Consider the following 25909-nt stretch of genomic DNA (forward strand, 5'->3'; position numbering starts at 1 on the left):
TAGAATCAGTCAGTCAGGAGGAAGATTGAGCATCCCTTGAGTTTGACATAGCAAAGATTCTTTCCAGCGTTTGACTGATGAACCTGAAATTCCTTCTGGTTGCCCCATGACCGTAGAGCTGTCTTAAGCCAGCTCATACCAGCTCTAATGCCCAGAATTAGCACAAGCATCCTCATCCTAGTTTCTGGGGACTTTTCAGCCTGACCCTTTTCCTTGTTCTGTCTACCCTGGGGAGCCTAATGACTTCTTGGAAAAAATCAACCCCCCAGTGACAGAACCCGATTGGGACACAACACGGTCATTCCCACACAGCTTTGGTTTCTTTTTGTCTTTATAATCTGTGCAGCTGAACCCCAAAGTGATAGTAAAATGAAATGGCCTCTCAGGTCAAGAGCTGTACATACAAAAAAAAAATGACTGCTATGAACATTACGGCTGTTGTTGTTTTAAGTTGTTTTCAGTCTTGCCTGACTCTCTGTGACCTTATTTGGAGTTTTCTTGGCAAAGATACTAGAATGGTTTCTTTTGCCTGGTCATTTTACAGATGAGGAAACTGAGGCAAACAGGGTTAAGTGACTTGTCTAGGGTCATACTGAGGCTGGTACTAGTGTTATACTAGTGTCTGAGGCTGACTTTGAACCCAGGTTCTCTGGACTTCAGGCCCAACACTGTCCACTATGCCACATAGCTGCCCTGAATATTATGGTATATGCATATATAAACCCTTTCTGGTATATATGCCCAGTATAATGATAAATTGATAAAGATGATATGAACAATTTAGTAATTTTTCTTACATAAAATTGTTTTCTAGGAGAGGTGGATTAATTCAAAGCATTAATAGTGTATTGTGTCTGTCTTTCAACTTTCTTTGCAATGACTACCTGTTTTTTGTCTGTTATGGCTAATTTTCTAAGGGGAAAGTGAAACCTCCAAGTCAAGACATCACCCCATGATGTCAGTGGTCATTTTTGAATAATGGTTATTATGAGTAGGTGCTGAGTGCCCATGATGCAATTACCTACACAGAAGAGGCTGGGAAGCCCACTTTTGAGAGAAGATGATGTTTAATGAAAATGTCTTGGAGAGATTTGAAACATACATAGACTTTTGGTAGCTGACTCTAGTTTGCCAACTATGTAGTGAATATCAGCTTCTTTGGCTGTAGTGGTAGAACCAGAACTAGAATTTGAGTTGTGGATGAGTTCAAAAGTCCTGGCTTCAGCCTTTCCTTTTCTTTTAGTTTTACTTCCTTGGCTGACTTCTTCCTGATAAATGACCACTAGTAAGAGACAAAGTTATAAAAGGAAAGGTGGTTTTCCCCCCACCAAGGCTGGAAATGTGGTCTCATGATCTGCTATCCTCTTTGATGAGAAGGAAGAGGGCTCCTCTCAGAACCTTAATGTTAGGATGGCACCCGGATCATTTATTTACCAGCTCTTCATTTAACACCAGGTTTCATGCCTCCAGGTGATACCTCCTCTTCTCCCCATTTTTTTGTGCTGTGTTTTCTTTGTCTTCCTCCATGGATACATCCCCCATGGATGTCCTTGAGGGCAGGAACTGTCTTTTTACTTTCTTTGTATTCCCAGCTTAGCACAATGCCTGGCACATAGTAGAATCTTGATAAATGTTTATTTTGACTGAATTTTGTAAAATAAAATTTTATAAAAGAAAATTTCAGTTTATATGACTAAATGAACCTGGGCTTTTATTCTTTGCCTATCTTTTCATTTGTTTGTTTACTTCATGCAAATGAAGTTGGAGATTGGAAATTTCTGAGTTTTGAAAGGTCAGGAGAGCAAGTCTTCTGGGAGTAGGAGAGTTTGGGAATCAAATTCTTGCAAAGGTTTTGCAGCTAACCCAGCATTAAGGCCTTGAAGCAACGGCTGAGATGAAGACTCATACTGTAGCTAAATTTGGACCTAGTGGGACCAATGCTATGTGGATTGTACTAAGCCCACTTTCCCCAGAGATCAAGGTGGCATGGTAGAAAGTGTGGTTTAGGCAGGATTATGTGTTAAGAGTGTGGCCCATGGGGTGGCTAGGTGGCACAGTGAATAGAGAGCACTGGCCCTGGAGTCAGTAGGACCTGAGTTCAAATCCGACCTCAGACACTTAACACTTACTAGCCATGTGACCTCAGGCAAATCACTTAACCCCAATTGCCCTGCCTCCCCTACCCTGGAAAAAAAAAAAAGAGTGTTGCCCTATGTGTTGAGGGACATGTCTGTAGCTGTCTGTTCTTGGTGTATATATACACATTTCTCTTGATGGTGGAATATTTTCATGCCTGAATTGTTACCAAATTTTTTTAATTTTGTCTTATTTTACTTTATCATTTAAAGCTTTTTCTGAGCAACATTTTCTTTCTACTTCTTCAAAACCATCTGTTAAACTGCCACCCCAATTTCTATTAATAATTTAGTTTCATCTAGAAGTATAAACCTTTAATTGGGTGTATTAATCAATCTAGGTTTTACCAGTTGTTTCTAGAGTTTTGTTTGGACCATTGCCATGGACCTTTCTCCTTTTTCCTGTTCAAAATAGAACTGTTCCATGTTTTATAGGGTCAATGTATCTTTTATCCCTATCCAGGAAGTCCAAAAAATGAGATGTCTTGCTCCACGAAGCTCTTCCTTTAGATTTGCTTATTTAACATCTTTCAAGCAGACTTACTTTTGTTTCTCTGATAAAAGTCTGATCTCATATTACATATGTGACATATGGAACTAATTCAAATATATAAGAATGAAAGCTATTTGTTCCTCGATGGATTAATGTACAAAGGATATATATATATATACATATATACATATATATGTATATATATACACGTATATATGTAGGCAGTTCTCAAAGCAAGGGAGTAAGGCAACCCACAGGAAAAACTGATCCGAAACACTTATAATTAGCTAAATGAAAATTAAAACCACTCTAAGGTTTCACTTTAAAACCCATCAGACTGGCAAAGATAACAAAAAGGGAAAATATCAGTTGCAGTTGCTGCAGGAAGACAGCCACACAAATACATTTTAAGTGGAGCTGTGAATTGGTTAAGTCATTCTGGAGAGCAATTTGGAATTATGCTCCAATTGTTACTAAACTGTGAATATCTTTTAACTCAGTTATACTAATATTAGGCCTAGACACCAAGAGATCAAAGAATAAAAAGGAACTCTATGTACAAAAAATATTTAGAGGCAGCTCTTTTTGTCTTAGCAAAGAACTGGAGATAATAGAGGTGCCTATTAATTTGTGGTTGGCTGAATAAACTTATATAAATTTGTTGTTGTTCAATCATTTTTTTTTTCAATTGTGTTGACTCTTTGAGACCCCATTTGGGGTTTTCTTGGCAAAGATGCTGGAGTGATTTGCCATTTCCTTCTCCAACTCATTTTACAGATGAGGATACTGAGGCAAACAGAGTTAAGTGACTTGCCCATGGTTACACAGCTATTAAGTGTCTTAAGCTGATTTAAACTCAGGACTTTCTGACTTCAGTCCTGGCACTCTATCAGCTCAGACACTTAGATACTCATTAAATATGAATTTAATGGAATATTATTGAACTTTAAGAAGTAACAAAAGGAATGGTTTCAGAGAAACCAAGGGAGATCCTATGAACTGATACATAACAAGCTGGGATAGAACCAGAATAACATTTGATATAGTAACAGCATTGTAAAGAAAAACAACTCTGAAAGATTTAAAAACTCTAATCGCTGCAATGACCAACCACAATTCCAAAGGCCTTATGAGAAAGCATGATACTTTATCTCCTGACAGAGGAATTAAAGGGCAGAATTAGACATTCATTTGTGGACATGGCAAATATATAGTTTTATTTTGCCTGCTTATGCTTATTTGTTGTAAGGATTGTGTTTTAATTTAAAAAAAATTTTTTTAATTGGGAACCCTAGTGAAAAGGTTGTCGATAAAATGAAGCAAAGAAAGGTCATTGACTTAGAAACAGACTCTTAATTCTACTACTTTCCCTATTTAATTATTTCCTATTTATCCTGTATGTAGCTTGTTTGCTTCTACAAATTTGCTTATTGCCTCCTCCATTAGACTGTGAACTCCTTGAGAGCAGGTATGGTCTTTTACCTCCTTTTGTATACTCAGCTGTTAACCTAGTTCTTGGCACACTGTGGGTGCTTAATAACATCTTTGAAAGGAACAAATTGAATTTACTATATACTTTTAAAAAAGCAATCTGCACATAACAGAGATGTACACTTCAATACATCTCTTTTTCTGTTTCACCTTGTATATGAAAATATCTTAATTTTTTTGGTGGTCGTTAAATTCAGAATAAAAGGTTTTTTTTTAATCATTGGAATTAAAATAAGAAGGGAAAGTTAACTGAGGAATAAATCCTTTAGTTGTTTACATGATTATATTTTAAAGGTACACAGGTATTTTCAGGATTCTTCTCCCCGTCTCAAGGTCTATTTAAACAAGTAATATTCATCACTTATTTTTAGTTGAAAATTAGAAAGCCAATTCTTTTTTCTCAGGGATGGAGGGAGGTTTACCAAATAGCCCAGTTTAATAAAGGTTATTTATTGCTAGGCAGCTCTAAGCTCTAATGGCCTTTTCAGTTCTAAATGTTCTAAGATTCTAATGTTGATTGGAGGTAGCCAGAGGAGAGGCACTGGATGAGACAAGGCCGGGGCACTGGATGTAGCCTGAGGCAGGTTATGGCTGTTCTGTGCCTCAGGGCCCACCAAGAAAGCCGAGAGAACTTGTTAAAGTAAAGAAAAGCTACCTAACATCTCAGCGACCCCCTGCGACTGAGAAGAGGTAGGGCGCCCTCGAGCCTAAGGGGCAGGACACACGCGTGTCCTCACGGCCGATGAAGGAAGTCTCGCGAGATCCCTAGCCAATCAGGAGCTGAGGGACGGAAGGCGGGGCCGAACGAGGAGAGCGGGGTCGCGGGGCTTGGAGCAGAAGGAAGAAACTCGTTCGTGTTCTATTTCCCCTTACCTTCACTTCGGATTGCGTTCCCCCGCTCCTCTAGCTATGGCCTATCCTGGATACGGAGGTGGGGTAAGTAGCCTGGACCATCGCCCTGCCGCCCTGGACATCCGCCCCCCTTGGGGTGTGGCCGTCCCCAGCGGGCGGTGCCAGCGTGGCTAGGCCCCGCCCCCCGCTCCTGCACCTGCTGTCTTCGGGGCTCCCTGCGGGCGGGGCTGTGGGGAGCCGAGGCTGAGCTCGCGCCTCCTCTCCTGGTCCCGGGTGCGGAGACGGTGCCTTCTCCCCCTCCCCTCAACGCGACCTCGCCCCCCCTACCCCCAAGTTCGGGGAGGAGGGCACGGCCCTGGGGAGAAGAGCGTGTTTGTTGGGTCCCTTTCCCCTTGATGCGCTCTCCCCGGGGATAAAAGGAGAGAGGGGAATTGTGTCGGTTCCTGCTTCAGTTAAGTGGGAGATTTGTGAAATTTAGTTTCCTAAGATGGGAGACTTCCTCCGTTTGTGCGAAGGCGGAGGAAGAAGAAAACACTGCCCAGGTTCCCATAAATCTTTCGCAAGACCCGCCCAACTCTTTTTCTTTCTTATTTTTTTGGAAATACCTTGTTTTCCCTACCCCCATCTGACTGCTTCTTCTCGCTGTTCAGTACTTTTGCCCAGACGTGATCCAGATGAGTTGCCTTTATGTATGTACGTATCCACATACTTACATATGTGTGATATACGTTAGCATTCCTTAAGGGAAGGAACTGTCTCCCTAACAAAGTTTTTGGCAAAATAGTTTGTGCAGTGTACTTGCCACAGAGCGTTTTTGAGTTCGTTGTCGTTGGACTTGAGTCCTGATAAGTTAGTTTTTTGTTTTGTTTTGCTTTTTAATAGTTCAGTACTTAGCTGTAGCTTCCTTGGGGCATCCCTTATTCAGCACATTCTTAGGTAAATGCCAGCATCTAGATTCCCAAAAAGAAAGGGAAGAAAGGTAGTGTCTCTTTTACCTCTCCCGAAGGAATAAAATATTCAATTTCAATGTTATTAAGCACTATTACCCTTGAGTTGTGGGAAAAGGGCCTCCTTTTTAAGTTTTTTGTTTCGAAATTGTTACCATCCCTAGTGTGTTAGTAACTTCCCCAAATGATTTGCACTTAGATTCTCTCTGTCTTCTTCAAAACTCATTTAACTGTCTTGGAAGACTGCTTTTCAAGCAAATGATACCTCATTCCAGCTATTTAGTTTTTTCTTGGACTTCTCTTCAGTATACTAACTTTTCTGCTTTTCCATCTCCATACTCTGAAAGCTAAATTTCTAAGTTGTTCACGTCCAGTAAACCCTGTCCTGCATAACTCTTTTCATCAGTAAGTTTCTCAAGTCCCTACTTGCTTCAGGAAGCTTTCCTTGATGAATTAAAACACTAGAAATTTCTTCTTACAGGCATGATGAAAGAGTATTTCCCCACCATTTGGTCTGTCATAAACATGGCTTATAGACTAGAGCTTCACTCACCATTTCACTAAATGACCTTGCACACAAAGCTATTTCTGTATATTTCAACTGCTTCTGTCCCATATACATTTTTAACACGTCCAAAATGTATTTGAATCATTTTCTCTTTTGATTGTTTCTTGAGGGAAAGGTACTCATTTTTCTGTAGCAGTGAGCATAGACCCAATCCCTGTAGTTGCTTGAAGCATACTTTTTGAGAGTAATGTATTACAAGGTTGTGTATTGTGTAAATATTTTAATCTAATATTAGGATTGAAGCAAGTCATCAAATGAAAGTATTATAGGACTAGGCACAGTCTGATAATTGTAAATGTTTAAAAGAGTTTTTCAGAGCAGAAGTGACTTATCAATATAGATGTAAATAAAATCATATTTTTAATTTCATGAAATGAAACTTTGAGGTTTTTCTTTTTTTTTTACTTGCTCAAGGTTACACAGCCAGTTATTTCTGGGTGTGGTGCTGCATGTCTGAGCCCGGGATTCGATCTCCAGGTCATCCCAACACTGGTGCTGGTGCTTTTACTCGCTGTGCTACCTGGCCGCCCCTAACTTTGAGGTTTTTAAAAAAAAAAACGTATGCAGTTTTCTTCCTAGTGTATCTGTTTAAATCTTGAGGTATCATTTAGGGAGAAAGGGCAAGCACATTTTGACTTAATTTTTTTAAAAAATGATATATCTGTTCATAAATTAGTCATACAAATGCCTTAAAGTGATCATAACCAGTCATAACCATGTTAAGCCTTTTAACATGGTAACTCTAAAAAAAAAAGCTTTAAACGGACAGGAAATTCTTGGAGTTATTAGGGAGTGAACATGTCTTTAATTATGGAAAATGATATACACTCACTGAACAGTTAGAATTGCAATTTTATTTTATCTTATTTCTAATAGTATTTCATTTTTTCCCAGTTATATGTAAAGACAGTTTTTAGCATTCATTTTTACAAGATTCTGAGTTCCAAATTTTTCTCCCTCCCTCCTAACATGGTAAGCAATTTGGTTATATGTATTGTCAGCCTCAGTGCTTGGTCTAAGAAGTACAAACATGATTACATTGTGTTCAGTTTTATTTCTCTCAAAGCTGACTAAATCACGTGTGGGAGCCAGTCTGGAACTGGGCTCCCTTTGGAGTTGGTTTGCACAGTTTTTAAAGCCTTCCATTAGAAGCTGATATTTAATCATCACAGAGAGGGATACCTCTTCTATCAGACTGCCCCCAGGATTTCTGCTACTATCTAGACAAAAGAATTTGTCTCCACCCATGTGTTAGCAGAACACAGTGGGACTTCAGACCTTAGATTAATTTATTTGTGGACTTGGATTGAGGGCTAATCAGGATAAAGAGAGTCAATGTAACCTCTTTTTTTTTTTTTTTGCCTTTTGGAGGGCAATTGAGGTTAAGTAACTTGCCCAAGGTTACACGGCTAGTGTTTTTGTGTGGGTGTTGAGTGTCTGAGGTCACAGTTGAACTCGGGTCCTCCCGACTCTGGGGTGGGCGCTTTACTCACTGCCACCTAGCCGCCTCGAGTCAATGTAATCTTGATATCAATAATGTCCTTCCGAAGAAAAACAGAACTATGGAAGAAGGGGGTTGGGGGGGAAGCTCTGAATCTCCAAGATAATTAAAAATTATTATTCATAATGTGCAATTATGTAAATCATTTTTCCATATTAATCACAGTTATGAAAGAAGAAACAAAAGGGGAAAAAAACCCACAACAAAAATAAAGTGAAAAAAGTATGCTTCTTTCTGCTTTCAGAACCTTATCAGTTCTTTATTTGGATGTGGATAGCATTTTCAGTTATTAGTACTTTCATTAGTGCCCCAATTTAGAATTGTCATTTTAAAAAAGATTTAATTGACCATTTGATTTGCTATATGATTCACAAAAGTTAAATGGATGTACTAGAATTTGGTCTCCTGTCCACTTTTCTTCCTACCACAAAACTAAACCATGCTGGTTTTTGTTAAGTGACCATCAGTTAGCTGCACACATACTAACACAAAATTATTTGCATTATATTTGCAAATGCTGGTCCATATGATTTATGGGGCAAAAAAATTAACATCTAAGCAAATATATTTTGAAATAGTTTATGAAGTAATACTGATTTAGTAGGTATGTGGAAGATCATTCAGTTTAGAAAAAAATTAAATAATATATTGTTTTTCCTTTAGGTAATTTTAGATATTAGTATGTATGTTAAAAATACAGCACATAGGGATTTAAAACAAGTAAACCAAATATAGTATGGAATAGGGGATAGAGCATGGCTTCAGGAAGACTAAGTTTCATGTTCCACCTTTGACATTGACTGTATAACCCTGGTTAGGATATTAACTCTTATTTGCCTCAGGCAACACTCTAAAAGTTGAAGTCTGAAACATCTCTCACTTTAGTTCTTTTTCTTTTTCACATGGCTTCCATCTTATTTCAGGCCCTCATCACTTTTCACATCCTAGACCATTACAGTGGCTTCCTAATTGGCTTCCCTGCCTCAAATCTCTTCCCACTCTTTCCCACTTTCACACAGCTGCCAAACTGATTTTCCTTAAGTATAGATCTGAGATCAGTTCCTTACTCAGCCTCTTGGCTTCTTATTTCTTATAGGCAAACCCCTCTCTTTGACTTTTAAAGCCCTTTTAATACCTGTCCTTAACTTGGCTTTCTAGTCTCTTATATTGATCTTCTTATTGTACTTTATAGTCTAACTAAACTGGTCTTTTTAGTGATCTTCACACATGAAATTTCATCTTTCATCTCTGTGTCTTTGTCTGTTCCCATGACTGGAATGCATTTCCTTTTTACCTCTGCTTCATAGAATCTTATTTCCTTCAAGGTTTGGTTCAAGCACATCCTTTTATTAATCAGTCATTAAACAAACATTTCTAGGTGCTGGGGACACAAATACAAAGAATAAATAATCGCTACTCTGACAGAGTCTATATTTTTTTTTTTCCAAATATCTTTATTAACTTCTGATTTACATCATTCATTTCCGCCAGATTTTGAGTTACAAATTTTCTGCCCGTTTTTCCCCTACCCACCGCCCCAAAATAGCAGTCCCACAGGATATCCCGTCCTCCAATCTGCTCTCTCCCATATTTTCTCCTATATCCCTTTCGACTTTTCCAGTGGATCTCTATGCTCCAGTATCTGTATATCTTATTTCCCAATTACATGTAAAATAGTATTAATAATAGTATATATATATATATATATATATATATTTGAGTATTTGATTTTAAAACTTTAAATTCCAGATTCATTCCCTTCCTCCCTTGTCACCCACCCTTACTGGGAAGATAAGCAGTTCAGTATAGGTTGTACATGTGGCTAATGCAAAACAATAACATAGTAGATATATTGTAAAAGACTGACTATATTTCCCTCCCTCCTATCCCACCTTCCACTTGTTCTATTCTCTACTTTGATCCCATCCCTTTTCAAAAGTGGGTGCTTCCAACTTCCCTCCCCCAGCCTGCCCTCCCTTCCATCATTTCCCCCTCTCATCTCCTTCCCCCCCCTACTCTCCTGTAGGGTGAGATACCCTATTTAGTGTGTATTTCATTCCCTCCTCAAGCCAAATTCAATGGGAATAAGGTTGACCCATTCCCTTTTGCATTCCTATTCTTCCCCTCCATTGTAACCATTTTCCCATGCCTCTTCTGTATGAGATAGTTTACCCCATTCTGTCTCTCCCCATCTCCTCTCATTATATTCCTCTCTAACCTCTTAATTTCACCTTTTAAGTATCATCCCTTGGAGTCTATATTCTAACAGAAGAGTTGACAAGTACATATATAACATATAGGTATGTATAGAATAAATATAACGAGAATAAATAAAAGGCAGTTTAAGACAAAGTAGTTAGGGAGGAAAGACACTAGTAGTTTCAGGGGTCAGGAAAGGTTTCATGTAGTACTTGAACTGTACTTTGAAGGATAGGGATTTTGTGCGAACTAGTGAAGAAGGAGGTTCATTCCAGGCATGGGGATGACTAGTGCAAGGGTACAAGTGATTAACTATGTGGCATGAAGGATTGTGAGGAGTTGAGTGTAACACTGAGGTTATGAATTGGGGAGACGAGAAAAATGGTGGTGCAGGAATAGGGAAGTTTGGAAGAAGGAGGGGTTTGAGGAGAAAGATAAGGTCTGTGTTTGAAATACCTCTGGGACATCCATTTCAACCAATAAATAGTTGGTGAAGATGAACTGATGCTCACTTGAGAGACTGGATCTGTAGATCTGAATCACCTGTGTAGTCATCTTCATAGATATAGTATTTAAACTCATAGGAGTTGATGATGTCACCAAGAGAGCATAAAGAGAAGTAAAGAGAGTCCAGAATAGAACTTTAGGAAAGTTCATAGTTAGGGGTGTGATATGCATGATATACCAGAATATAAGAAGAAGTCTGATGGGTAAGAGAATCAAGAAAGTTGCAGAAATTCAGAGTAGAGAGTATTCCAGGAAGAGAGAATAGTTAATCATATTAAATGCAGCAGATAAAAGTATGAGACTAAGGGGCAGCCAGGTAGCACAGCGAGTAAGAGCACCGCCCCCAGTGTCGGGATGACCTGGGCATTGAATCCTGGGCTCAGATGCTTAGCACCACACCCAGAAATAACTGGCCGTGTAGCCTTGAGCAAGTTACTTAACCCCAATTGCTTTAAAAAAAAAAAGTATGAGACTGAGAAAAACTTATCAGATTTGGAAATTAAGAGAATTTGGTTAACTTTAGAAAAGTTTCATTTGAATGATGAGCAGATTTGGAGGGGTAGAAGAATGAGTAAGAAGAAATAGAAGCAGTATGAGTATAGATAGTGTTTTCTAGGACTTGGAGGGGATAATTTATGAGTCTTTTGCTATAGAATCATCAGTGCAAGATGCAAGTAGTTTGTTAGATTGTTGGATAAAGCAGTGCTAAATTATGTTCTGTTCAGCGAATATTAAGTGTATGCCATGTTGCACACTCTGCTGTCACTAAGGAAGATATATAGGGTTTAGATAAGGAACTTACAGTCAGGTCTTGTCCAGACAGTTTTAAAGAAATATTTAAGGCAAGCAATTACAGTGTTCAACAAGTATTTTAAATGTTAACTGAGACTGGACTAATTTGTGGAGGAAAAAAATGAGCTAGATTTTAGAATATTACTTCCAAAATGATTAAACTTAAGTTGTCAGTATTTTGGAAGACTAATAAGAAAGCTTTGTGTAACTGAATGTTTTTCAGGAATGGTTTGTTGGATATTTTTTTACCTACGGTGACTAAATATTGCTCTGACAATAACCTTCCTAACAGGTAGTTTTTGACAATGCCTCTGGGCATCCTAAACGGATTTAGAAGCACTGAGGTTAGTGGGAGCTCTGTTTTTGTCTTCCAAATACATCATCATTATTACAGACTACGCATTATTGTCATAAGCATGCCTTTTGGCAAACTAGTTCTGCTGAAGGAATTGATGGAAAAAGCACACAATTTTGGAAGGAACTGTTCTCAAGATAGATATCATCAATGTGAAAATCTAGAATGAAGTTTCCTAAAAAAAAGAGGAGGGTGTGACCAGATTGTATTCAGGATTTCAGAGGGTTTTAAAATCACCAACTGCTAGAAATTGTATCCTTAGGGCTTTATGAATTAGAGAACAATGGTTTTAAGGTTATAATTAAAACTCACAATTAGGAACTAACAAATTAAGACTTAATTAAATTGAATAATCAAAATCATGAAGAGGAAAAAAGATAAAACTGAGGAGGAGGTATTGGCTCTGATTATTAACTTGAAAGAACTTTGAGATACTAACTTGTATTGAGAAGGCTAATAAAAATTTTGAGAAGTGATCCATTTGTGAAATAAAGATCTACAATGAGCAAGGGTATTGCTATTGAATCAAAATGCTATAAATAATTTGTATGAGAAGAAAAGGCTGTTGTTCGAGTATCGTTGCATCACTATTTTGCCCTTAAAAGTTAAGCCAAAACCCTGAAGTGACTAAGTAGATAATTTTCAAAAAGGATTAAAGAAGAGGGTTAAAGTTATGGAGTTGCTAATTTATCCCTTCATGATTCAGTGCCCACTTTTATAGAAGCAAAAATTCAGGCTAGTAAAGGTAAGCTATTTAATATAATATACACTATTTTTCTGTAAACTTTAGAATAATACAAGAACAACCATTGAAATTATATAAGAATAATGCTCTTTGTGCTTAAATCTTTCAAAAGTCCTTTGAAATTTGATGTTACTTTTATTGCTTGTATTTAATATTTACATCTTACCATAATAAAGGTTATATAGTCTAAAGACCTTTTTAAAAACTTTAATAAATTCAATTTTTTGCCACTGTGGAATTTATCTCCCACTTATAACATCGTTCTTAAGAAATTAATTGACCCTGTAACATTTTTACCAAACCAATTAATTATATTAGGCAAGGTGTGCCTTGTTATCTTACTACATCTTACCTAATGTTATGTATGGAGGGAGGAGTGGATAAAAGTTTTCTCATAAATTCCAGGATTTGATGTATAGAGCTTCTGTAGTTGATGAACTTAGAAGTTAATGGAGAGTATTTTAACTCTTTACTACAGGGGATTTCAGCAGTGCAAATAAATTTCTGTTCTTTCCCCTTTTGTGACCCTCTTTTTCCTACACTATTTGACAATCAAGTTTAGTAGGTAATACAGCTTTTTAAATTCTTTTTTTCCTTCTTTTACAAGTATGGAGGTTATAGTGGTCAGATGCCTGGAATGCAGATGCAAATGGGACAGCCAATGCCAGGAACAGTACCAAATATGCCTCATGGTGGATACTCTGGATACTCAGCATATTCTGGTGGTTATTCAGCAAGTGACCCTATGTGGACCTACTTCACTGCTATTGCTGGACAGGTAAAATGTCAAATTCTGTGTGGTGACATTACTGTTGGAGAATTGGTATGGCAACATTTGTATTAAAATGAAACCTGTAATTCTTTATCCTAATCTAAATGTAAATTAATCTTAATTATATTGGAAATAGTTTCTTTTTTTTTTTTTTTGGAGGGCAAATGGGGTTAAGTGACTTGCCCAAAGTCACAGGAAATAGTTTATTTTATAGTTTATAGGTGAGGACAACTGTATCAGTTTTAGGTTTGCGAAATATGATGCATAAGTTTATTTAAGCTGAATAGAAATTTTTTTTCCATTTAAATGTATAATTTAAAGTAAAAAAAAAACCTGACAATGCAGAATATTTCTAGTTATTGAAGAATCTATTTCTCTACTGTTAGTGTTTTTCTTCTCTTCAATTTAATTTTATTATTTTTTTTCTGATTAATAAGCATTTATTTTCTTTTCCTCTTATTACCCTCCCACCCCCAACTGAGGAATACAAAAAAGAAAGAAAATCCCCATAACAAATCTACATAGTAATATAAAACAAATTCCCATATTGGCCATGTCCAAAAAGATATGTCTCATTCTGTATTTTAAATCCATCCGTCACTTCTCTGGCAAGAGGTGAGTAGCATGTTTCATTTTTGGTACTCTGCAGTCCTGGTTTGTCATTGCATTGATCAGAGTTCTAAAGTCGATCAGTTGTTTTTCTTTATAATGTTGTTGCCACTGTAGAAATTGTTGCTCACTTCACTATTTCATTTTGATCTTGATTTCTTTGAAACTATTGATTTCATCATTTCTTGTGGTGTAGTAATATTCCATTACAATTCATATACCATAACTTGTTTAGCCATTTCCCAACAGTTGGACATCCCCTTAGTTTTCTTTTTTTTGGGGGGGAAGGGCTACTTCAGAAAGCTTCTATGAATATTTTTATCTTTATATGGATTCTTATCTTCTTTCTTTGAGGCATATAACTAGTAGTTGGATAATTGGGCTGCTGGGCACAGTTAAGTGACTTTTGGGGCATGATTTCAAATTAGTTTCCAGGATAACTGAATCACTTTCCAGCTTCACCAGTAGTGCATTAATATGCATGTTTACCCACAGTCCCTCCAACAGCAGTTATTTTCTATTTTTGTCATTGTTCCAAATTTGATGGATATGGTTATTACATTAATAATTTTGCAGAATTGTTTTAATTTGCATTACTTTTATTATTCGTGATATGGGGTATTTTTTTCATGTGGTTGTTGACAGCTTGATTTCTTTCTTTGACAAGTTCATATCTTTTGACAGTTAGGGAAGAGCTCTTATTCTTATGAATTTGAAGCAGTTATGTATGTGTCATCCTAGATATGAGACATTTATCAGTAAAACATGGTACAGAATATTTTTCCCCCAATCACATATTTCCCTTAAAATTTTAACTACAGAAAATGTAGAATTATAGGGAGGAAAAAAATATGTCCCTCATTTTTTCTCACCTTTTACCTTTGCACTCCAGGAAATCTTTGCACAGGACTCTTGTGGATTTGTTGTTCATAGTTTTGAGTGATAGGCAGTATGACTTAGTGAATGGAGGGCAGGCTAATTAAGATGGCCCAGGTTCAAGTCCACTATACTGTCTGTGTGATTCTGGGCAAACCACTCCAGTCTCTTATTTACTTTGTGATGGATTTAAGAGACTTAGTTTTTCAGTGGGTAGAGTACAGGGCTGGGAAGTGGGAAGACTCATCTTCCTGAGTTCAAATCAGGCCTCAGATACTTATTAGCTGTGAGACCCTAGGCAAGTCATTTAACTTTGCCTCAGTTCCTCATCTGTAAAATGAGCTGGAGAATTTAACCTTTCAATGCCTCTGGGAACTCTTTAAGACTATGAAGTTGTAGAACAGTTAATGCTTTGCATTAATGTAATGCAATGTAAGGAAAGGCAACTTCCCAAGGTTCAGAATACCAGCATAGGTGCTCTCCATTTTACTCAGTGACAAACCAGGAACAGAGAAGATCAAAACATGACATCATTCAAAATACAGCATTTACTAAGTGTGATTAAATAATCTCCAAGTACTACCCCACCCCAGGACCTTCCATTCATTCAATCAATTACAAAGTCCCTGTTCTAAATACTACTCCACCCCTAGGCTGTACCTTCATTTAGTCCATCACAAAACCCCTCTTCTCAAATGGAGATAAGTTTCCAAACATAAGTAGTACATTCATTTGTTCAACCATAGAACACAAAAAGGTCAAAAGTTCCCCACCCCTGGATCACAATTGAATCTACCCCAGAGTTACATCAAGTTTAAGCACAGCACTTAATACCCAAATGGACGTCTTTTCTTCATCTTGACAGGAGGCAAGTTCTCAGCAATCTCAGTTCCTGGGGAGACAAGGCTTTGCGCAAGGCCACAAGATACATTGCCAGTCTCTTCATTAATTCATCCTCTGTCTTCAGAACAGTCCTAGAACCCCTGAAAACATTAGCAAAACCCTCTCCCAGGATTTCTGTAAACATACAACAAGAAAATCCTTCTTCAGGGCTTCTGAACCAACAGAAACGTTCCCAGACCCCTGCAACAACAGCACTGTCCTTCACCAGTGGACAGTATTCACTCTCTGTCTGCAGGACAGTCTCAGTAGCTCTGAACCAACAGAAAGGTTCCCAGACCCCTGCAACAACAGCACTGTCCTTCACCAGTGGACAGTATTCACTCTCTGTCTGCAGGACAGTCTCAGGAGCTCTTAGCCAACAGCCAGGTTCCAGGACTTCTTCAACAGGACTATCTTTCACCAGTGGACAAATCTGGCAAAACAACATCAAAACAGACAGACAAAGTACCAGCAAAACAGCCATGTCTCCTCAGTCCTTGGCAGCTCTGGGGGCAGGTCTCAAAAGCCCAGGGCAATTCAAAGTAGCCCTCAGCAATCCTCTCAGTCTCTCTCTGCCTCCACGAGGGTGCTGCTTCCAAAAAGTTCTTCTGCCTCTCTCTTGTCTCTCCAAATCTAAGTCACCAGCTCCTCCCAGTTCAGGACTCTCTTTTCACATCAACAAGTCCATCCCACAGGTGGAATTAACAAGCTCTGGGTTTTAACACAATCAATTTGAAAACCAAGCCAATACAGGGGGATCTTTATGTTCCATTACTATCACAATTAATTGGAGATTTTCCTTCCTTTGAATTATCTATACCAAGGAAATCACAAGTCTGTACCTCCCCCTCACTCCCCCCCCAAATATTATAAATACTAATAAGACTTATATGGATTATAATGTTATGTTGTCTCCTTACCTTTTTCTTTTAGAACTTTTTTATATAATTTTTTTTTCTATAATTTGAAAATTAGGAAAATCTTTATATTGGTTAGTGCTTTGGACTTTGGAATTAAAGCACATTTAACCCATCTACTTTTCTTATGTGGGGAGAAAGTTGGTGGGAGATGGGCTTTTAAATCCAGTAATTATTATTTTTAAATATTGTATTTAAATATATAAATTGTGAATTAATACTCACTAAATTAGATCATAGTATCATTGGATATTCCTTATAGGATGCTATAAGTGTTTTTCTTATAATACTTTATACATTTTTCTTATGAGGTAAATTGGTAATTTATACTTTTTTTCAGGATGAGGAATTTTGCTTATGGGAGTTATTACTCTATAATGTTAGTGAATTTTAGCATGTTATTAGAAAAACTAACCTATAATAAGGGTTTAGGGTTGCATTTTTTTTTTTTGTAATTTGACTTTATGAATACAGGTCACAAATAAGGACTATTATTAGGTTTTATTAGTTAAGTCAACAAGCATTTATTAAATGCTTAACAGTCTCTTCCTTTGAGACAGGGATTTAAGAGGCCTAGTTTACCAGTGGATAGAGTGCAGGGCTGGGAATTGGGAAGACTCATCTTCCTGAGTTCAGATCTGACCTCAGACACTTACTAACTGTGAGACCCTAGGCAAGTCATTTAACTTTGCCTCAGTTCCTCATCTGTAAAATGAGCTGGAAAAGGAAGTGGCAAACCACTCCAGTATCTTTGCCAAGAAAACCCAAATGGTGTCATGGAGAGTCAGACAGGACTGAAATGACTTACCAATAATAAATAAAGAAATAGGGCTCCATGGCTCAAATTCAGTGTTTTATATAAAAGCCCTCTTAGTAATTTATTGTGAGATTAATGGTCAGTTTACTTCTGTGGCTTTAAAAAAAATTCCCTTTACTGAAATAGTAGTAATAATAGTAATACAGTAATATCTTAATGCTTTATATTATTAAAAGTGCTTTCACATCTATTGTTTCATTTCATCCTTTTTTCTTTTTGGAGGGCAGTTGGGTTTAAGTGACTTGCCCAAAGTCACACGGCTAGTAAATGTGTCAGGTTTCTGAGGCTGGATTTGAACTGAGGTCCTCCTGACTCCAGAGCCTATGCTCTATTCACTGTACCACCTAGCCGCCCCCATTTCATCCTTCTTTAGTTCATCTTTCCTTTGGAGTAGTTAGTATATATATATAAATAATAGCTTAACTATTAGTTTTCTGAATATGAGATCCTTATCCAGTTACAGTACTTGGGATGAACTGAATCATATCAATATTCACATTTTGTTATAAAGGAAACCAGAAGACAAAAGAAAGTTGGAATTATAGCAGAATACTTTGGAGTAAGGAAGAATACCTGGGTTGAAGTTCCACTTATAGCTGTGAGATTCTGGGAAAGTCTTTCATTTAACTTTTTCTTCTGAGCCTCAGTTTCCTTCTTCAGAAGATGGATTTAATAAAACTTTAGTATCTATTTCACAGGGCTTCATGAGGCTTACAAGAGATTTTGTATGAACATAAAGCAAGCATTAAAAGCATTCTGTAAGTGTGCTATTTAAATGGAAGGATGTTTTAATAGGGTCTTCTCAAAGAGGAAAATAAAGGAGTAGATTTTATTCCTTTTTCAAAGGCAACTGGAAATGTCATTCAATTCAATAGATATTTATTAAATGATTACTAAATATGTTCAACTTATTTTCCTAGGTGCTGTGTATGCAAAGACAAAAATTACATAGTCCTTATTTTCAAAGAGGTACTTATGATAAGCATTTTCAAAAAGGCCACTGTGGAGATAAGTGGCAATTACTCTCCTATATCTGTTGTAGAGTATGAGAAAGTAAAGAAAATTCTAGAAATTTCTATGCCAGGTTGTCCTCCATACCTAGAATGCTTTTTTTCTTCACCTCTGCCCCTTGGAAGCCCCCACTATTTTCTTTCTTTTTAATTTTAAACTTAAATACAAAATGAGAAAAGAAAAAAAATTGCCATGTGCCCAGAAGACCATAAGAGGGATTCAATATAAAAGAACATTTCCTTTCAAGAAAACCTATATAATAAATGCTACATATTATTTTCAAAACTGCCCTGTTTTTCTTTTCCCCCTTGTTGGTTTTCTTTTGTTCTCTGCTCTGCACTTCTTATTTTTTTCCCCCTTTGTCTTCTCACCACCTTAAGGTGAGGCTACAATTAAGCATGAATATATATACATATACATAGATATCTATGAACATACACATATATGCACATATATACACACATATTTATATATAAGACTGTTTATACTTATTTCTCCCTATCATCTGTTTATCTGAAGATGGATCCTCTTCCATCTAAGTCTTTTCCATGTTTTTCATGGAAACAACCAACTCATCATTTCGTACACCAAAGCAATATTCCAAGCCAATTACATCCTATCTGAGAGATTGTTGATTAAAATTTTTCCCCCTCAGTTTTCTGCATTCCTTCTATTCTTGGCTACATAGGTTTTACTTATACAATAAAATTTTAATTTAAGATAATCAAAATTATTCTTTTTACAATTCAGCAATGCATTTACCTTATAATATAGTTTAAAGTCTGATACTACTGAATCTACTTTCTTTATATCTTTTTTTCCTGATTCCTTTGAAGTTCTTGACCTTCTGTTCTTCCAAATGAACTTTGTTATAACTCAGTAAAATAATTTTTTAGTAACTTAATTGGGATAACATTGAATAAATAGATTAGGTAGGTAAAATTGTCATTTAAAGAATTATCTTGTCTTTATCTACCCATGAACAATAAATATTACTTCAGTTATTTAGATCTGAGTTTATTTGTATAAAAAGTGCTTTATGTGCACATTCATATAATTCCTACATCCATTTTGGCAGGTACACACTCAGGCATTTTATACTATATAGGTATTTTAAATGGTCTAAAACAATATTGAATAATATTGCTGATACATGGTGTTGTTTCTTTATTTTTCACTTTTGATTAAATTTATTTTAACTTTAACTTTGTCTGAGATCATGATTACTATCTCTGCTTTTTTTTTACATACTAAATTCTACTCCTTCCCTTTATTTAGTCTTTGTGTGTATCTCTCATTTATATAATGTTTCCCAAAAGCAACATATTGTTGAATTCAAATTTTTTTATACTATACATTTCTGTTTTATGGGTTAATCCATCCTATTCACTTTCTAAGCTACAATTACTTGTTGTGTATTTTTTTCTTTCTATTTTTCCTTACTATTCTTCTCACCCTATTTACCCTATCCTTCCTCATTTTACTTTACTTTCTTCTGCTTTCCCTGGTACCTTGCCCTTATATTCCTTAACCTACCCATCCCTTTGAAAGTCTGTCCCTTATACTCTTCTCCCATCCTAATCTCCTTGCCTTCTTATTTCTTTTTGAATTTAGAAGATTTTTATACTTTTCTAGATATATATGTTGTTCCCTCTCTAACCCATTCCTGATGAGAGTAAGGTTCTAGTATTACCTGCCCTCCCAGCAACTAGCATTCTTTATCAGTTTTTCCTTTTATGTCTCATTTGCATTTGTATAATATAAAAGGAATTGTATAATTCCTTTTATGCCTCCTTTTTATCTCTTTCTACATAGTTTTGTTTTTTAGATTAACCCCATCATACTAAGCTTAGCCTGTGCCTTTCTTTAAAACTATGCAAATAATGAGTCATAAGACTACTGCTAATATTTTCATATATATGAAGTAAACAGTTTGACCTTAATTGAGTTCCTTATTGGTCTTTAATGTTTACCTTATATTTCTCCTGTATGTTGTATGTCAAATTTTCCCTTAAGTTCTGGGATTTTTGTCACAAAAACCTCAAAGTCTTTGAGTTTGTTAGATATCCATTTTTTTTTTTTCATTCAGGGTTTTACTAGCTTGGTTGTAACCTTAGATCTTTTGCTCAACAGAGTATAATAATTCCAAGACCTATGGTCCTTCACACAGTAGCTTCCAGGTCTTGGTAATCCTTACTGTAGCTCCATGATATTTAAATTGTTTTTTTCTTGTTGACTTCCAGTGTTTTCTCCTTAACCTGGGAGCTTTGAAACTTGGGTATGATATTCCTGTTAAGTTTTCTTCCTGGGATCTGTTTCAGGTAGTGATTAGTGAATTTTTTTTTCTATTTCTGCTTTGCCTTCTTGTTCTATACCTTGAGGACAATTTTCCTTGATCATTTCTTATAATATTGTATCAAGATTCACTTTTTTTATCATAATTTTCAGGTAGTCTGATCATTCTTACATTATTTCACATCACTCTGTTCCTCAGATCAGTTGTTTTTCTGATGAGATGTTTCACTTTCTCTTCCATTTTTTCCATTCTTTTGATTTTGTTTTTTGATTTCTTGGTGTCTTAGAATGACATTAATTTCTGCTTGCCCAGTTCTAGTTTTCAAAGAATTATTTTCTTCCTTAAGTTTTTGATTCTCTATTTCCAGTTGACTTTCTTTTCATAATTTCCTTGGATTTTTTCTTTTAAATTTTTCTTATTTGATTCTTATTTGATTTTAAAGTCCTTTTTAAGGTCTTCCAAGAATTGCTTTTGTACTTGGGACCATTTGACATTTCTCATTGAAAAAGGAGTGACTTTTTTAGCTCCATTATCTTCCTCTGAATATGAACCCAGATCTTCTCTATTCCTATAGTAACTATCTGTGCTTGGGTTCTTTCTCCTTTGCTTACTCATTTTTATTTATTTTTTATTTTGTATTTAGCACCTGTTAGTGTAATTAAATTGTAGTCCCAAGGTAAGGGCAACGTTGCCTCAAGCCTCAGGTCCTTCTTCTCTGAGGTCTGTCTTGGGGCTCAACCGTAGGCTCTCCTCTCCACTCCCAAACTACAGCTAGGGCTCCCAGCCACGCTTTCCTGTAAATGATCTTACTACCTGCATGTGGTCCTTCCAGGGGCTGCAAACTATAACTGTCCTCTCTGCCCTGGAACTGAAACCAGGGATCCTGCTCTCCTGCTAAGTGTCCGCAGCAAGGTCCCTGCCCCTTGCCACTACACTCACCAGGTGTGTGTCAGCACCCACTCCTTGCAGCCATAGCCTGGGATTTGTGTGAACAGCACAGCTGTGCTTGGCTTCCCTCATCAGTATAAGGTCCTTTGGCCTTCTCCTACTCAGCCATCAGACCCTCACACTGTTTGCTAGATGAAAGTTTTTAAAGCAGAGGCTGCCTCTCAACCCAGCTGCTACCAGGATTTGTTTTTTTATTGATTCTGCGGTGGACCTGGAGGTGTTTGCACTTCACTCAGGCCAGATCTCCACCCCTGTGGGTGTTTTCTTCCAGGAATCTTGTCAGATTGTTTTAGGAGTACCACTGCTTTACTCTCTTATTTCTGCTGCTCCAAGGTGAAGTTCTTTTTTGTTTTTTTTTTTTTTTGTGGAGGAAATTAGGAGAGCTGAAAGTTTTCTGACCTAGTCCTCAGTCTTCCCAGAATCCTCTCCCTCCACTATTTTCAAGGTTTAGCTCAAGTGTGCCTTCATTCAAGATCTTTTTTTTTTTTTTAATTCTTAACACTATGTCTAGAATAGAGTTCAAGAGGAAAAAGGATTTCCAATAGACATTGAGATATTTCACACACTTTCTGTCAAGGCATGGCATATTACAGAGCCTCCTAATTAAGATCCCTCATCATCATCATCTATAAACATTTATTTAGCATCTATTATGTACCTAGTACTATTCTAAGTGCTGGGGATACAAAAAGAGGCAAAAGATAGATCCTACCCTCAAGGTGTTTACAGGCTAATGGGGGGCAAAATAAAGCTTGCAAAGCCCTTTTACACATTTTATTTCATTTGATTTTCATAACAACCCTGAAAAACCAAGTAGATGAAGTATGCTTATTAGCTGGGCTGTGATCACAGTTAAAATGGATAGACCATGAACCTGGTTAATTGTTACTAGGGCATGGAGAAACACTGAGGTTGTACAATTAACAGGGCTCAGAGTTAAAGATGGCCTTCAGAAGGAAGAGGGTGGGCTGGATTACCTTTGCAGTGTTTTTAATAGCTAATCATGATAATGACAGCTAACATTTTCATAGTGCTTACAAGTTTGCAAAGTGCTTTACATGTAATATTCAAAACAACAACTCTGTGAAACAGGTGCTATTATCTTTATTTCACAGGCAAGGAAACTGAAGCTGAGAAAGGTTGAATGATTTGCTCAGGGTCACATGGCTAGCAAGTGACTGACTCCAAATATGGCATTTAGTTTGCTACATCTAGCTTTTAATAATTCAAAGCTTCTTGCTGAAACAGAACCCAATTTTTCTTAACACTACTTTCTTCGTGTGATACTGAATGATTGTGAATAATAAAATATCAAAAGCTTTGAAGAATTAAATTGCAGGTTACCCAAGGGACAGTTACTTGAGCATAAAAGTATGTAGCCTATTGCTAACATAAAATTTCTTTAAAGAAACAATGTGTATACATACATACACATACATACGTGTTCATTTACATATACATGACCAGAAAAGGAGGTGACCTAGTCACTCCTTATGTATCTGACTTGTACTTGCTGATTATGTGAAATAATTTTCCTTCTGCCCCCGTCCCCGGCCCTTTCCTTCTCTTTCCATTCTTTTAAGATCATGAAGACCTGACAGAACCACTCCCATGCCTTCTTTCTAGTTAGAGTCCCTCTATGACCTTTGATGATCGTAGGTTTTAAGGGACACACACACACACACACACATCTATCTCTATCTCTATCTCTATCTATATATAATCTCTCAGTATTTGAATATAAGTAGTTTATCCTTGTTTAGTCCCTTGTGATCATTCATGTTTACCTTTTTATGTTACTTTTAACTTCTTTATTATCAGTAATGATTGGATGTCCTCTGCTTCATTAAAGGTCCATTTTCTGCACTAATTGTATATACTCTTTGCTCACTTTTACTGGGTGAGTTATTTAAAAAAATGTTTTTGTTTGTTTTAGTCAGCCAAAATCTACCTTCGCACTCTCCCACTCTTAACAAAGGTTAGGTTCTGCACCAATTGAGAAAAAAAGGAAAAAAACTCCCACCTATTATAAATGTAAAGTCAATAAAAACAATTTTCCATGCTTGTTAAGTATAAAAAAGTATTTGTTTCATTTTAAATTCTGAGGCTTTCCTCTTTCTCTCAGGAAGTGGGTAGCATGTTTCATCATTAGTCCTCTGGAATCATGTTTGGTCATTACACTGAGAGAGTTCAGCATATTGATTTTCCATGATATTTATATACCATAACTTGTTCATCTATTCCCCATTTTATGAGCGCCCCCTCATTCTCATGCTTTGCTACCTCAAAAAGAACTATAAATATTTTTATATATTCTTAGAGTTTCTTTTACTTAGGACTAACCTCTGCCTTACCTTTCCCTCCTATTTCCCTATTTCTATACCCAACTCTGTTTGTATTTATATATGTATGCTCTTCCTTCTTTTGATGAGTTTCAGATAAGTGTGATACTCAAGTGTCAGCCACTGTTCCACTCCTCTTCCTCCATGTTTCTATAGATGTCTTCTTATGCACCCTGATTATATAAGATAATTTTCTCTACATCTTCCTCATACCCATCACCTGCCAGTGTATTGCTTTTCCCCTCTTTCCATTCAGATAACAGAGTCCCTGCCAGGCATTATCTAATTGGATTCTCATTGTGACCCCTGATGATGCAGTATCATGGGGACACATGTATTATTTCCGCATATTTGAAAGTGAGCAGTTTATCCTTGTTTAGTGCTTTGTCTTTGTTCTCACGTTTATCTCTTTATGTTTCTCTTTGCTCTAGTATTTGAACTTCAGAGGTTTTTTTTTTTATTACAGCTCTGGTCTTAATTTTAAGAGTGCCTAGAAGTCTTCTCTTTCATTTAAAGTCAAAATTTTTCCCCTCCTGTAGCTTTTTATTCATTATTTAGTTTAAGTGGGTAAGTTTTTTATTGAATCTAAGCATAAATCCTTTGCATTCTGGAATATCGTACTCCAAGTTCTCCTTTCCTTTATAGTCCAGGTGGTTGCTAAATTACGTGTTATCCTGACTGGAACTCTTTAGTACTTGAGTTCTTTCTTTTTGCATTATTTTTCCTTTGACCTGGAAACTTTGATTTTTAGCTATGATGGAGTTTTCATTTTGGGGTTTCTTTCAGGAGGTGACTTGTGAATTCTTTTGGTTTACTACCTTGCCCTCTGTTTCTAAGACATCTGAGTAGTTGTCTTTTGAGATTTCTTAAATTATGATGTCTAGGATTTTGTTTTGGTCATGGAATTCATGATTAAATTTTTTCTCCTCTTTTCCAGGTGAATTGTTTTTGCTCTGAGATATTTTATAACTTCCTTATTTTCAGTCTTTTTTCTTGTTTTTAATATTTCTTGTTGCCTCATTAAGTCATTGACTTCTGTTTGGTCCATTCTAATTTTTAAGGAGTTTATTATTTGGGCAAGGTTTAATTCTTATTTCATTTCTTTCAGGAAGTCTGATTGAATTTGTGCCCATGCTGTGTTTTGCTTTGAAGTTTTGCTTGTATATGTTTTGAAGTCATTCTTTTCTTCTGGATTTTTGTCATAATCACCCCTTAAACATAAACATAAAATATGCCAAATAAAAAAAAGTTTCACCATAGAAAGCTTTTATCGTGAGATTGTCTTTTTTTTTTGGCATATTTTATGTTTATGCTATGGTTACTATCTACATTTTGGGAATAATGATATTAAATACAGAAATAATATAACTAAGTCTTCCCTGCTGAACAAACACTTGCTTGAGGCATAAATACATGTAAATTTGATAAATTTAACCTTAAATAATTAATGCAAATCAACTTCAGATTTTAAGTGTTAAAAGAAATAAACTCCATCATCTTCAGCATCATCAGGGGTGTTTAAGTGTCCAATTATGTGGTCTCTTGAGTTAGATCTGGCAAAATTTGACAATATATTAACTATAGCAGTTGTTAGTTAACAGCTAGGCAAAGTAAATGTTCCATGTCTTATTTTGTTTCCTATTTAGATGGGTGGAGATGAGAAGTAAGAGGAATGCTGTTTTTCTCTTACTCTCTTTCTCTTTCTCCCTTGCCTCCCCCCATCTCCCTCTTTCCTCCTCCTTTTCTGTCCTTTTCTCTCCTTTTCTTTACCTTTCTCCCTCTTCCTATGTAGGTAGATATGTTTTAGCAAAGCATCTGATAGTCTCTTGTGTTATTCTTGTGGAGAAAATGCAG

The 25909-nt window shown here is 36.5% G+C and overlaps 1 protein-coding gene across 3 annotated transcripts in view; it reads left to right on the top strand.

The window, feature by feature from the left end:
• The first annotated feature begins 4894 nt into the window (after nt 1-4894).
• Nucleotides 4895-25909, top strand: part of GCA (grancalcin) — a 47146-nt gene continuing 26131 nt past the window's right edge. Inside the window, exons 1-2 of one of the 3 annotated variants that reach the window (XM_069079805.1) lie at nt 4895-5055; nt 13193-13363. In XM_069079805.1, the coding sequence (XP_068935906.1) occupies nt 5029-5055; nt 13193-13363 (198 nt within the window). In that variant the 5' untranslated portion in view covers nt 4895-5028. Of the gene's footprint in view, nt 5056-13192; nt 13364-15707; nt 25416-25909 lie in introns of those variants that run through there. The other 2 variants (XM_069079804.1, XM_069079803.1) reach the window with 2 other exon arrangements.

This window comes from Petaurus breviceps, unplaced genomic scaffold, assembly GCF_028583685.1.
Source record: "Petaurus breviceps papuanus isolate PSGF00001 unplaced genomic scaffold, PetGlider_PUasm1.0 91133, whole genome shotgun sequence".
Taxonomy (NCBI): domain Eukaryota; kingdom Metazoa; phylum Chordata; class Mammalia; order Diprotodontia; family Petauridae; genus Petaurus; species Petaurus breviceps.